Genomic DNA, 14,463 nt, shown 5'->3' on the forward strand with positions numbered 1-14,463 from the left:
TTGCCTTGAATATATGATCAGTTATGCTATGTTTTTTGTGAAGATTTGTAACATTTTAAAAAGTCTAGAGCTTGCCTTGAATATATGATTAGTTATGCTAAGTATATTTTGAAGATTTGTGTAATTTTGGAGTTTGATTTGTAACATATTGTTTCAGATTGTAAGTTTTGAAAGTAGATAATGAAAGTGTTGTTAGTGCAATATCGTTATTGTTTGTGCAATTTTGGAGTTTGTAGTAGATAATGAAAGTGTTGTTAGTGCAATATCGTTATTGTTTGTGCAATTTTGGAGTTTGTAAGACTGAAATTTTGTGAAATTTTGTGAGTGCTATTTTGTGGAATTTTGTGTAATTTTATGAGTGTTATTTTGTTCTTGTGCAATTTTGTGAGTGCAACCAAGTGTGATAAACTGCAGATCTCTTTGATTGTAAGTGTAGCGTGATAAATTCAAAGTGTAGCGTGATAACCTGTAAGTGTAGCGTGGTAGACTGTAAGTGTAGCGTGATAGACTGAAATTGTAGCGTGGTAGACTGTAAGTGTAGCATGGTAGACTGTACAGGATAACACGCTACACTTACAGGATAACACGCTACACTTACAGCATAACACGCTACACTTACAGGATAACACGCTACACTTACAGGATAACACGCTACACTTACAGCATAACACGCTACACTTATCTGTAAATGTAGCGGGTTATCTGTAAGTGTAGCGTGTTACACTGCAAGTGTAACGGGTTATTTGTAAGTATAGCGGCTTATCCTGTAAGTGTAGCGTGTTACACTACAAATATAGCGGGTTATCCTGTAAGTATAGCGGGTTAGACTTTAAGTGTAGCGGGTTAGACTTTAAGTGTAGCGGGTTAGACTGTAAGTGTAGCGTGTTATGCTGTAAGTGTAGTAGGTTAGATCGTAAGTGTAGCGTGTTATGCTATAAGTGTAGCGTGTTATGCTGTAAGTGTAGCGGGTTAGACTGTAAGTGTAGCGTGTTATCCTGTAAGTGTAGCGTGTTATCCTGTAAGTGTAGCGCGTTATGCTGTAAGTGTAGCGGGTTATCCTGTAAGTGTAGCGTGTTATGCTGTAAGTGTAGCGTGTTAGACTGTAAGTGTAGCGGGTTATTCTGTAAGTGTAGCGTGTTAGACTGTAAGTGTAGCTTGTTATGCTATAAGTGTAGCGTGTTAGACTGTAAGTGTAGCGTGTTATGCTGTAAGTGTAGCGGGTTATCCTGTAAGTGTAGCGTGTTATCCTGTAAGTGTAGCGTGTTATGCTGTAAATGTAAAGGGTTATCCTGTAAGTGTAGCGTGTTAGACTGTAAGTGTAGCGTGTTATGCTGTAAGTGTAGCTTGTTATCCTGTAAGTGTAGCAGGTTAGACCGTAAGTGTAGCGTGTTATGCTGTAAGTGTAGCGGGTTAGACTGTAAGTGTAGCGGGTTATCCTGTAAGTGTAGCGGGTTATCCTGTAAGTGTAGCGTGTTATCCTGTACAGTCTACCATGCTACACTTACAGTCTACCACGCTACAATTTCAGTCTATCACGCTACACTTACAGTCTACCACGCTACACTTACAGGTTATCACGCTACACTTTGAATTTATCACGCTACACTTACAATCAAAGAGATCTGCAGTTTATCACACTTGGTTGCACTCACAAAATTGCACAAGAACAAAATAACACTCATAAAATTACACAAAATTCCACAAAATAGCACTCACAAAATTGCACAAAATTCCAGTCTTACAAACTCCAAAATTGCACAAACAATAACGATATTGCACTAACAACACTTTCATTATCTACTTTCAAAAACTTACAATCTGAAACAATATGTTACAAATCAAACTCCAAAATTACACAAATCTTCAAAATATACTTAGCATAACTAATCATATATTCAAGGCAAGCTCTAGACTTTTTAAAATGTTACAAATCTTCACAAAAAACATAGCATAACTGATCATATATTCAAGGCAAGCTCCAGGCTTTCAAAAATGTTACAAATCTTCAAAATGTACATAATATAACTGATATTATATTCAAGGCAAGCTCCAGACTTTACAAAATGTTACAAATCTTCAAAATTGCACAAATCTTCAAAATGTACATATAGCATAACTGACTCCATTAACTCTACCCAGCAATTTCTCTTTCACAATCTTCAAAGCAAGCTCCATACTCTCCAACTCTTTATAAGCAAAATTTACAGGTACAAAATTCCAGATTCTCCAGATTTCACACCTCTTGCTTTGCAAATCTATTGTGTACAAATTAGATTTAGTTCAACAGAAACGATACATTCATAAATTGATAAAACCAATTCTACAATTAGATTTAGTTCAACAAAAAGGGATAGCACAAAAGAACATCAATGAACTAACCCTAACCCCCCAACCCCGACCCCGACCCTAACCCTAATCGAGTATATAGAAATGAGATTTCACACGAAATCACTCCTCCTCGTCATCGAAAGAGATCCCGAAGCCAAAATCATCAAGCATCTTGTTGATCGTTGAAGAATTGTAGTGTCTCGTTGGAGAGGGTGGAGGTGTGTCCGGCTGCCTCGAGATCCGTCGTGGGCCTTTTCAAGACATCAAGCACTAAAATCATGGGCCTTTCTTCCTTTCTTCTTCGATTTCTTGGAGGGGGCATGAGAGGTGGGATCGGAGGAGGAAGACAAAGCCTTGAGGAAGGAGGAAGACGAAGACCTGAGGAAGAAGGAAAATGAGGAGAGAGAGAGGGGGGGGTCTGGTTTAAGTGGGGGTATTGAAGGGTATTTTAGAGTTTTTATCATGTTTGGGTATGAATACCAGTGTTGTATATACAGTATTTTAGAAATTGGGTTTAAAGGCAAAAACAAAAAGAAACTTGGGTTTAAGAATACAAAGAATAGTTATTGGGCTTAGAGGTAAAGATGAGTAAACAAATGGGCCTAGAAATAAAAAACCCTAAATAAAAACTGATCTGAGTATCCTAGACGGAAATTTCCGTCTGGGATACAAACTAGATGGAAATTTCCGTCTAGGATGCTTAGTTAATTTAAAAAAAATTAAATAAATAAATCCATCTACAATACTATTCTAGACGGAAATTTCCGTCTAGAATAGTATATCCTAGACGGAATATTCTAGACGGAAAATTTCCGTCTAGAATATTACATCCTAGACGGAAATTTTTCCGTCTAGAATATTCCGTATAGTAAATTCAAATTTCTACTAGTGTTATAAGAAATTATATTATAATTTGTTACCATTTTCAAAAGTGTTGTATTTGAGCAAAAAGTTATGTTCAGAAAGTTTTGTTTATAGATTTTAATGAGTAGTGTTGTATACATTAATAAGGAAGCACTGTGAATGATGGATATAAGAGCAGCTGGTGAGATATTAGTAGTGCTCTATACAATTAGGAAGCACTATGAATGATGGATATGAGTAACAGTAGTTTCTTTTACTTTGTTTCTCTTTACTTTCTGATTTTATTTCTACAAGGAAAGCACATGTACCTCCGCCAAGCTCCTATAGAGCATACACACACACGCACACACAAAAGAAAAAAAGGACCATAAACCAATCTTTCTGGAGTCAAAACATATGTGCATGGTTTTAAATATCGGCCGATAATCCGATATTATCGTCGAGTTATCGGATTTGGGAGCTTCCCGCTAGGATAAATAGAATTTTTAATCGGTTATCGTTTTTATGAGTTTATCGACGAGTTATCGGCGATAAAGGCACTTATCCGCCGATTAGGGAGACTAAAAATATCGGCTTTATCGGCGTGAGTTTTGAGTTGAATTGTTAGGTAATGGGCTGTTACTTAGTGAGTTCTTAAACCCGACCCGACCTGACCCGCTTTTGACAATAAAATGAAGTTTCTAACTTCAAGTTCAGCCCTAATCCTTCGTGAATCTCTCTCCCTCTCTGTGCGGTTGTTCTCTGAGCCTTCGAGCCTCTTCGAACTCCATCGAGCTCAAGATCTATGTTCCCCTCTAACTCCGTTGATCTCGCCGCTCGCCTCCCCAACATAAATACTACTGATCCCCGATATATCCTCGATTTTCGCTATCCGATAAGGATTTTGACCGTCCGATAAATCCCTGATAACCGATATTTAAAACCTTGCATATGTGTAGGTTAAAGTTGGAAGAATATGTTTAGGACACCTCCATATATATTATGCAAAAACTTTTGATATATGCAAAACCACATTGTTTCTAAGGCTTAGGTACAAATATTAACGTGAGGTTTTAATTATCTTTTTGGGTAATAAAAATGAAGTCTGAAACTGGTTTTGGAAGACTGGCGTGGCATAATCACTATCCTTTGAATCCCATGTATATTGGTGGGATTCTTTATTGTAGGGTGGTGGGGGAGAGGATGGTGGTGGGGGAGGTGGTAGCTAGGTAGGTCATATATAAAGTATGTGATAAGTAATTTTCTTAACATGATACTTTTGCTAAGCCTTCTTTATGAATTGTAATGCTGTGGTGCTTCATACTAATCTTTCTTTTCTTTTTACTGTAACAATTTGTTATGTTTCTGGCGCTGTGATTTAAATTCCTAGGGGATGATTCATTTTCTTTCTAATCTCTTTAATTTTCTTTTTCAGCGTCATGCAGATAGAATCAAGCGTGATAAAGCTCAAGCAAAGCGGGGTGATGATGTAGATCCGCAAGTTCGCCCCGACCATATAGTTCCCATTAATCGTTATCAGGGTTCAAGACTTGCTTCTGGCGCTTCTCCTTCACCTTATCAGCAAAATGGATCTTCTGTCAGAAAAGACAACCAAATTGGACAAGCTACGACTGCAATGTCCGGACTAGACATTAAGGCCAAAGAAAATAGGAAAAAGAGCAGCAAGAAAACAAATTCCCGAGCGCAAAAAGTTGCACGGATATCTTCTGAAGGTGCATCAGTGGGTGCTGCTATTGTCGAGGCTGAGAATATTCTGGAAATAGAAGTAATTATATCTTTCTAGAAGAGGGAACATTTAAATTTGATTGATTGATTTCTTCAGTTTCGTGTAGCATTCTTCAGGTTTATAATCATTTGTGTATGTCATCCAAGTTTTTTGAGGTTGTGATTATAATTCTTTCTTCCATCTTCCAGGAAAGGGAAAATGAAGATGTACAGGAAAATAAAGAGGACCTGAAAGCAAAGCTCAAGGAAGTACTCCGAGAGAAGTCTGATCTTTTCAAGTCTGAGAATCCAGAAGAAGATAAGGTTTGCAATTTAACTGTATACTTTGGCTAGATTAATGCTTCTCCTTTATGTAGAAAATGGTAGCATGTCTATTGTATTCACATTATGCTGATCTATATTATAGATGAAATTAATTATCTGTTAACTGTTGGATTTTAGTCATCTACTTACCATGTATCTCTCTTTCTAAATACACACATACATTTTTTACTCTTCTGAGCCACGGGTTCTTATTTACTTTACTGGGGACAGTCAAGTCATAAACTGATGGTTTTATTATGGGCTATGTTCTTACTATAAGTCTATGCAGTATTAACATATTTAACACCAATTCTGTTGCATATGGATTTTACTGTCAGTGTGAAGGAGCTGATCCTTTGGAAAAACATTGTCATTATTGCTTACACATGTTGCACACATACTGTCAGGTTAAACTGGGAGAGCCAGGATGGAAACAGAGGTACTATGAAGAAAAGTTTGCTGCAGCCTCTCCTGAAGAAATAGAATCAACTCAGAGAGATGTTGTAAGTCATTTACAAAGATCTAAAACATTTCTTCTGTCTTGTTTGTTTTCCATTTTGTCTACCTTATTTTTTTGGTATTTTAAACTAGTTATAAGTTTTGTCTGCTCTTTACTTATTCAAGGAAGTTACTTTAATGGAGGCATTAGCTATCATTCTCACTTAGTTGGAATATATTTGACCTAATACTGAAATGTAAATCATCTGTTGCTCATGTCGGTATTAATCTAACTTGTTTAACTTGATTTTTGTACAATTGGGGAATATTGTTCAATAAGAAATTCTTTTCTTGCAAGCATATCTTGCTGCTCTTTCCTTGTCGTGTAACTTAAAATGTATTTGACCTAATGTTTTTAGTGAAAACTGTCTTGCTCATGACTGTATTAATCAAATTTGATTAACTTCATTTTTGTACGATTGGAAAATGTTGCTCAATTGGTAATTCTTGTCTGCAAGCATATCTTATTCTTTTTCTTGTCGTGTAACTTCAAATTATTAAGTACCATTTTGTGAAATCATTTGATAGACTAAATCTAGTGTTTTCTTGTCGTGTAACTTCAAATTATTAAGTACCATTTTGTGAAATCATTTGATAGACTAAATCTAGTGTTTCATGTTTCATTAGGTTTTGAAGTATACGGAAGGCTTATGTTGGGTTATGCACTAGTACTATGAAGGTGTCTGTTCATGGCAATGGTGAGTTTCTTTCTTCTCTCTGTTTCAATCTACAAATCCACATAGGCGTTCTTGATGTTTGGAACATGCATGGTTTATATTGATAAATCTGTAGAACGCTAAATTTCCTTATGCAACGTAACTATGGTGCAGATTGCCAATTTGGATCTACGAATAACTCTTTGTTTCTTGTTTTTATTATGTTCATGGTAACCTTCCTCTGTAGGGAAGAAATCTAAACATGTAAAAACTGGAAATAAAGCATCTGACAAAATTGAAAATCTCAGTATTACATCATCATGTCTGCTAAGTCTAGATCGAAGTAGGCTATATAATAGTATGATCCAATTTTTGAGTTTATGCACACTCTTTACTATCTTAAAGTCAAAGGGCTACAATGGTTATATTTAGTTGTGAGTGCTCTTGGATAGGGTTTGATAAATCCTAAAATCAATTCCTCCATTTCCTTCGGTTTCCTTTTCTTCTCCTTCATTTTAGACTGCTGAGAAGATTAGCGAACTGGTGCATTTTTATTTCATTCCTCAGTTTTTATCTGTAAGTTACATGAATGTTCATAAACTCTAGGTAAGTAAATGTCATTTCGTTTTTTTTAAATTAATCTTCTGCTTTACTGATGATATCCTTTATTATACTCAGGTTTTACCCCTATCATTATGCACCTTTTGCTTCTGACCTGAAGGGTTTGAGTCAGTTGGAAATTAGCTTCGAACTTGGTTCACCTTTTAAACCATTCAGTCAGTTAATGGGTGTTTTTCCTGCTGCAAGGTGACATTTGATAATTTTCTTTTGATACACACGCACACATGTGCATTGATTACTAATTAGTTGGGGCATTTGCAGTTCCCATGCACTTCCTATCCATTACAGGAAATTGATGACCGATCCAAACTCGCCTATTATTGATTTCTATCCAACTGGTATATTTTGTAGGTCATGTGTATTGATTTTTCCTCTTATCTGCTCTTCTAGAGCCTAACTCTTTTGCTTTATTATCAGACTTTGAGGTGGACATGAATGGGAAGAGGTTTTCTTGGCAGGTAAGGTTTTCTTACTTCCTGCATGTAGAGGTTCTTTCTTTTTTCATGATCATTTGATTGAGTTGTTACTCTTTAACTTGAAGGGTATTGCGAAACTGCCTTTTATTGACAAGGGTCGCCTACTTGATGAGATCAAAAAATTAGAGCATACTTTAACAGTATGTTACTTATCCAGTGATCTAACTGCAAGCACGTACTTTATAACGTTCTCAAATTTCACTGCCTAAACCATTTTGCATTCGATACAGGAAGAAGAGGCACGGCGAAACAGTGTGTTGTTTGACATGCTTTTTATTAACTTATGTCACCCTCTTTCGCCTTGTATATTTTCTCTCAACAACCAATTCTCGCAACTTTCAGACAAAGAAAGAGACAACATTAAAGTGAAAATCGATCCTGTTTCCAGGTATGCATATCATTCTAAACCTTGTACATAATCAGAAGTGTTGCCTATGCTCTATTTTGTCTTTTGAATAGTGCTTCATGCAGTCTAATTGGAATAAATCTCATGATCACTTTTGCATTGATTGATAAAATCAGCGTCGTATCCTTAATCTGCACCAAATTCTCTCCAATTAAGTTAACATCATTTAGTTCTTAGCCTCTTCGTATTAATCCTTCTCTTCCATCCCTTTATACAAATGTGTATACCATCGGTCTGTTGTGTGGTCAAGCTCTCTCCTAGCTCGCGTGTGTATAGAGGAGGAATAATACCACGCATACATATTGTAGCCTATCTATAAAATGTCGTAAGAAATGATTACTCCCATTGAAAGAACTATAGGAAGGGAAAGTACTAAGTTAAAACATTTCTCTTAAACTAACGGTGGGTCAACAATTGAGCGTCTGGTTAAGAAGTACAAATTTTGAAAAATTGTCTGCTGGTGAGATGGATAGAAAACTTCAAACCTAATGAGCTCAATGACAGCATAGGAATCCTTAACATAATAGAGAAAAAACCAATCACCAGGAGATTGATGGTGTAGGATAGAAATCCAGGCACAACGTTAGACATAGTAGTGACGAGATAAGGGATGAAAAATAATAATTTTTGGACATCAACAAAGAATACTCAGGGGTTGATGTCATGGTCTTGGAGAGTAATCTCATTGAGAATAATGGAACAGGCTGTATCTAGAGATTGGATAGGAAAATAAGGGGCTTTTCTAAGTGGCATTAATGTTGAGAAGAAGCCTGACTTGAGAGGCTGAAGGGTGGGTGAGAGGGTGTTCCGTTGCACAGCAATGGTGACAAGCTGGATGGTAGAGGCTGAGAGATGTGAGAACGGAGCTTCTCATAACTTTTTAGTTGTCAAGGGGGAATACGCGTAGGTGATGCTTCCGTTGAAGCCCCTTGGTGGCATCAATGTTATAGGAAGAAGTTGAGTCCTTTAGGTTAGGAATTTGGTTCTGGTTCCATGCTAAGAATTGAAAACAAAATCTCTAGTTTTGATTAAATTGGACAGGACAAGATTCTCCTTTTAATTTAGGTTAGGAATTTGGTTCTGGTTCCATGCTCGTAACTTTTTTTTCGCTTTTTGCTGCATTCTTGCTGCCTATTTGTGTTGTATGGTCCACTGATGTAAACAAATGTGCTGAACTGAAGTGCAAATTGTTTACTTTTTTGTATGCTTCTAATTTTACTTATGTGGAGTGGAGGGGGGGTTGAACGGATATCTATCCCTTTGTAATGGGGATCCATGTCCCCCAGTTTTTAGATCTCCTGTCGAGGGAATGAAAGATATAATGGACAATCAAGTCATGTAAGTTAGTTATGTAGTCTTTTATGTGCAGCAAGGTCGCTTTCATTCAAAGCAATTTATTAGTAATTTTACCTTTTTCAGATGTTCTATATACAAACTCCCGGATGCACATAAGCACTTTGCTCGGCCGCTTCCAGGGGTTATCTTCCCAGAAAAGGTATGCATCATGCTGAAAATTTAGGAATACCCTTTGCTTGTTTTGAATTGACACTTACCTTTTGATATACTTCTAATATACCTTTAAAGATCTTAGAAAAGTATATATACAAATATCCTCAAACTTTCGTGGTTATATCTTAGAAACTTTTTTTGGTATGCTATTATTTTTATGATTTAGGGTAAGTTAAATATCTGTAGAATCTCCAGTTTTCTCTGAGAAATTTTCTTTTTCTCCCATTCATCTATTCTTCTTTACAAATGGGAGGATCAGAGAATTACTGTTCATGCGACAGTAATTCTCTCTCCTCCCATTTGTATTATGAACCCGAACCCCAACTCCAGCTTCTCTCAGATACCCGATTCAAATTTCAAACTTCCCCCTTCTCTCGAAATCCCCACACCTCACTCTCTCTCCCCTCTCTCTCCAGAAGCAACGCCTTCTCTCGGAATCCCCCCACATCCCTCTCTCCTCTCTCTCTCCAGAAGCAACCAGAAGCAAGAAGAGGGGGGGAAATGGAGAAAAATCAAAGCAAGAAAAACCCCCTATCTCAGGCTTCTCACCCTGATCCAGAGACAAAAAAAAAACTCTCAATCCGTATGAGTTCCCCCCTCTCTTCTGCATCGTCAACGGCCTCTTCCGCCGCCTCCCCTCCCACCTCGCCGACGCCCTCTTCCGCCGCCTCCGCCACCGCCGCCTCCTCTACCCTTCCCTCCTCGAGTCCGTTCAAAACCCCAGCCCTAACTTTTTTTTATTTTATTTTGGACCTTTTTTGTTGGAGTCTGTGAAATTTATTTTGATTTTGTGCAGGGTTTTCCAGCATTGCGTTGAAGAGGTTGATCTGAGTGGGGAGACCCTAAATTTTGTTTTTTATTTATTTTGGATGAATTTTGGATGAATTTTGGACGAATTTTTAACTGAATTTTGAAAATTTTTAGTTATGAAGTATGGTTGAGATGATTATGTGTCTTTATTGTTTGCTATATGAAGGGAAAAAATAAAAATTGAGATGGGTATGTGTCTTTATTGTTTGATATATGAAGGAAAAAATCATTCCTACTCCATGAAAAAAATAATTCACTGAGCCAAAAAGAATTTGGTTTGTGATCTTCTCATAACTTCAACTGAATCTTAATGTAATTATAGATATGAAGTTTGATTGAGATGGAAATGTGTCATTATTGTTTTATATGAAGGAATAATTCGTACGTGCTCATCGAAATTCGATAACTCTAATCGAATTCTAAAGGTAAATTCAATCTCTTTAAAAGGTTTGGTTGGACTACCATTTAGTTTGGCTAAGGTTGCGAGAAGAAAAATGTAGTAGAGGAAGAGAGCTCCTTGATTCTGAACGCATGTTTGCAATTATCCATGAATGTAATTTTCTCAAGTATTCATTGATATGTGATCTAAGAGTTTATTTGCAATGTGCAGGGGTTGGGTTATTAGATATTAGATATTAGATACCACCCATAAAATTTTGTAGTCATCCAGATAAGCTTCCTAATCCTGAGTCAAGAAAACTATTTGTTAAGACTGCAAGTGCCTACAAAGTATGGATTTGATCCTTTGTAGTTTTTATATAATTGAACCACTCTTATTCATACTTTTTTGCTTCTGATTTATGTGCATTCAGAGGATGTAGAGCATACTTGCAAGTGATTATTACATTTTAAATCTCTAATTACATGATTATCTTTCAGCTCTATTTGTGGTTTGACATGAGATCCAATGTGAAGGTAATTTCTCTCTTTGTTTCTTTTTCGTAAATTTAGTATTAAAATTCATTACTCAGCATTATGTAAATAGAAAATTTTGTATATGTGTAGCTGAATTCTTGGGTATTTCCACGAGCGTTCCAGCATTCTTGGACCCCAATCTCACTCCTGCACAGCTCAAACATGGCGTCAGTTTCGGATCAGCCTCTTCAGGATATGAGAATTAACCTCCACAAGTGCAGTATGCTAATCCCCAATCTCTTATGGTTTCAAATTAATCAACATTTATTAACAAAACCATTTAATCTAGCTCTTCTCATTTTCGCCTGTAGGGTGTAATATCGATGGCCAAACAAGTAGACTACTTGAAGCATTACAAACTCCATCTGAGAAAATTATTTGGACCTGTAGAAACACAGAAGATTACTGAAGATGCTATTGTTGTGATAAGTGCAGGCACCAATGATTTCATCCAAAATTACTACTTTTACTATAACAGATCGAAATAATTCACTGAGCCACAATATGAGGACTATCTGCCCTCTCTTATTTCTGAATACATCAAGGTAGTTATTTAATTCCTCATCCTTCATTCCTACTCCGGGGAAAAAATAGGTAAATGATTTTTTTCCAGAAGTACTGATAATTTTAATATATAAAGGTTCACAACTTCAAACTTTTGGTGTAGAGCAACTCAGGCTTGATTCACACGAACTATGAATATAAGACAGATTTAGAAAAGATTTCAATGCATGGGTATATGTTTTGATTCATAAAATTAAGGGCATTCAACCAACGGTAACACATTAGAGCATAAAATTGTTACCCTTATCACAACTTCAAAGTTTTGGTGCAGTGTAAAAGAAATTAAACATATTATCTTTAACATGCTCTCATATACTGATGGTCCATTCATGAGTGTGGAATTTATAAAGTTGTACTCCGGTTGTTATAATACCATTGCAAGGTCTCTTTCATCACAATAAAACTCTAATTATGAACATTTAGCTCTGAGTTTTTAATTTTTTGTATTCTAAAGATCTTACTAAATTTCAGGAAATCAATAAATTAGGCCCGAAAAGATTCACAGTTGTCGGAGTTCCACCAATGGGATGTCTACCTGTTGTTAAGACTCTTATGAGTGCTGAAGAATGTTATGTGAAGCTCAACGATGTTGCTAACTCCTTCAACTCTAAGATTGCGAGGCAACTTCATACTCTAAGGAAGCAATTGAGTATCAAAACTCATTTCCTTGATGTATACCAAGTTTTTGAACAGGCCACTAAGCATCCCAAGAAGTTTGGTAAGTTTCAGATTTTAAATACCCTTTGAGATTCTAATACTCTGAAATATTTTGGATTATTTTTTTACTTGTGGTTATCATTTGAAATTCAATAATTAGTAGTTTGAATGTATTGCACATATGTCTGATCAGCAAACTTTTACATCACAACTCCAACATCAAAGGTTGAATATGTGCACGGGTATTTTTATCACGTACGTATATGTGGCTGACAAGGGCCTGAAATGATATAATATCATATTGGTTATGTTGATGATAGAGCCAATGTAGTATCGATGTATTAAACTTACTGCCTGTCTAGTATTGATGATATGACCCTATGACCGAAATAGGAAAGGGATACTGATGATTCAATGCAAATGTTTTTGTTAAACGTACAGGATTTACAGAGACAACAAAGGGATGTTGCGGATCAGGAACGATCGAGATAGGAGAGACATGCAAGGGCCAGACAACCTGCGATGATCCAACGAGGTTCATGTACTGGGACGCCGTCCATCCAACGCAGAAGATGTACAAGATCATCGCCGAAGAAGCAGTTCAAAACATCGGCGATGCACTCCTTTTTAAGTATCAGATTTTTCATGCGCTAGAGATTGCAGAGTTGATTGAATCTCACAATCTTAAGTATCTATCTTCTTTAATCGATAAATAATTATAAATGTTGTGTCAAGCTCATTTAGTTTTAACAAAGGTGAATCATGTCTTTGTCTTTACTTTTTCCCTTTTATTTTATTAGAAAATTAGAAAATATGAAGACTTAGATGATTTGATGAATCAATATCAAAGATGACATCTAATATGGGGGGAAAGTCTTCAAACCTGTATTAGTTACGCTTCAGAAGCCAAAGGTGGAAAAAACATTCAAAATAGTCCCCTAAAGATCAAAAACATATAAGACTATGTCAATGAAGTTAATGGGATCAAAGAAAATTCATAAGGGTATAGAAGATACTTATTTATTGATTTATACCAATTGTTCATTATCATAGACATATAGTCATTAACAGAATGGTAAATTGCTTCTCTATTCTAGGCAAGTTTTTTTTATATATAATCTCCAAGCTAATTTTTCTCTATGATGGTGAAAAACCTATAAGACTATGGGCGAGACAACCACTATGCACAGTTATGATTCGGAGATGCAATACCTCTTCAATTTCAGGTAAACCAATTACTCTATTTTACATGTAACTAATATTTTTTATGACCGGTTGATTCTGTTGTTTTGTGATGAATTATTATTCTTAGAGTGCAAATGAAATAGTAGTTATTCTGAATCTAGGAGTAGGAGCTTTCTCATTCTTTGGTCAATGCTTCCGAATAAAACCCTATTTTTTGGGTTGTACCTGGAGTGCTCAAAAGATGAGTTTGTTTCTCATAATAAAGAGTGAATTCTCTGCATTGTTGGTCTCTATCACTGAACGTCGATTAGGCCTCGGGGTCAAGATCCATTGATAATGAAAATGCTGGAAAAGTATATCTTTTCATTTAGTATCTGTTTAAGGTTCTCTATGATTAGATGTGATTGTGCAGACTCATTTCTATCCTTAAAGTAATTTATTGCAAATGAGAATTTTAGATTTATATATTTGGCTATAATCTAGAATGATTACCAGGAAGTATAAATATATATTTGTGACACTTATCAGTACAATAATTATCTTGAGATTCTTGACAATTATATGATATCTTTTTTTTCAAGAGTCTTAATGTTCCTTTTAGGCATGTTTAAATGCCTAAATGTTTCTTTTAAGGAAGGCAAGCATAGTTTGCATGCTCATTGTTTGGGTCCTTTGGGAACTTAGGTTCGTAAATATAGATTTTAGGTCCTTTGGGAACTTAGGTTCGTAAATATAGATTTTAGGTCCTTTGGGAACTTAGGTTCGTAAATATAGATTTTAGGTCCTTTGGGAACTTAGGTTCGTAAATATAGATTTTAGGTCCTTTGGGAACTTAGGTTCGTAAATATAGATTTTAGGTCCTTTGGGAACTTAGGTTCGTAAATATAGATTTTGTGTAAATTTTTGTACGATTCAAATGTAAAACTTTAGGATTGAATGACAATAA

General features: G+C 35.9%; 1 protein-coding gene and 1 pseudogene across 1 annotated transcript; both read left to right on the top strand.

Moving 5' to 3' along the window:
- LOC109848837 lies at nucleotides 4,438–11,614 on the top strand (annotated as a pseudogene).
- Nucleotides 11,585–13,048, top strand: LOC109847998 (GDSL esterase/lipase At5g45950-like). Its single transcript, XM_020417248.1, has 3 exons — nucleotides 11,585–11,656; nucleotides 12,147–12,393; nucleotides 12,774–13,048. Exons 2-3 carry the CDS (start codon nucleotides 12,198–12,200, stop codon nucleotides 13,046–13,048), a joined length of 471 nt encoding a protein of 156 aa, XP_020272837.1. The 5' UTR covers nucleotides 11,585–11,656; nucleotides 12,147–12,197.

The sequence above is a fragment of the Asparagus officinalis genome, chromosome 7, assembly GCF_001876935.1.
Source record: "Asparagus officinalis chromosome 7, Aspof.V1, whole genome shotgun sequence".
Classification (NCBI taxonomy): Eukaryota; Viridiplantae; Streptophyta; class Magnoliopsida; order Asparagales; family Asparagaceae; genus Asparagus; species Asparagus officinalis.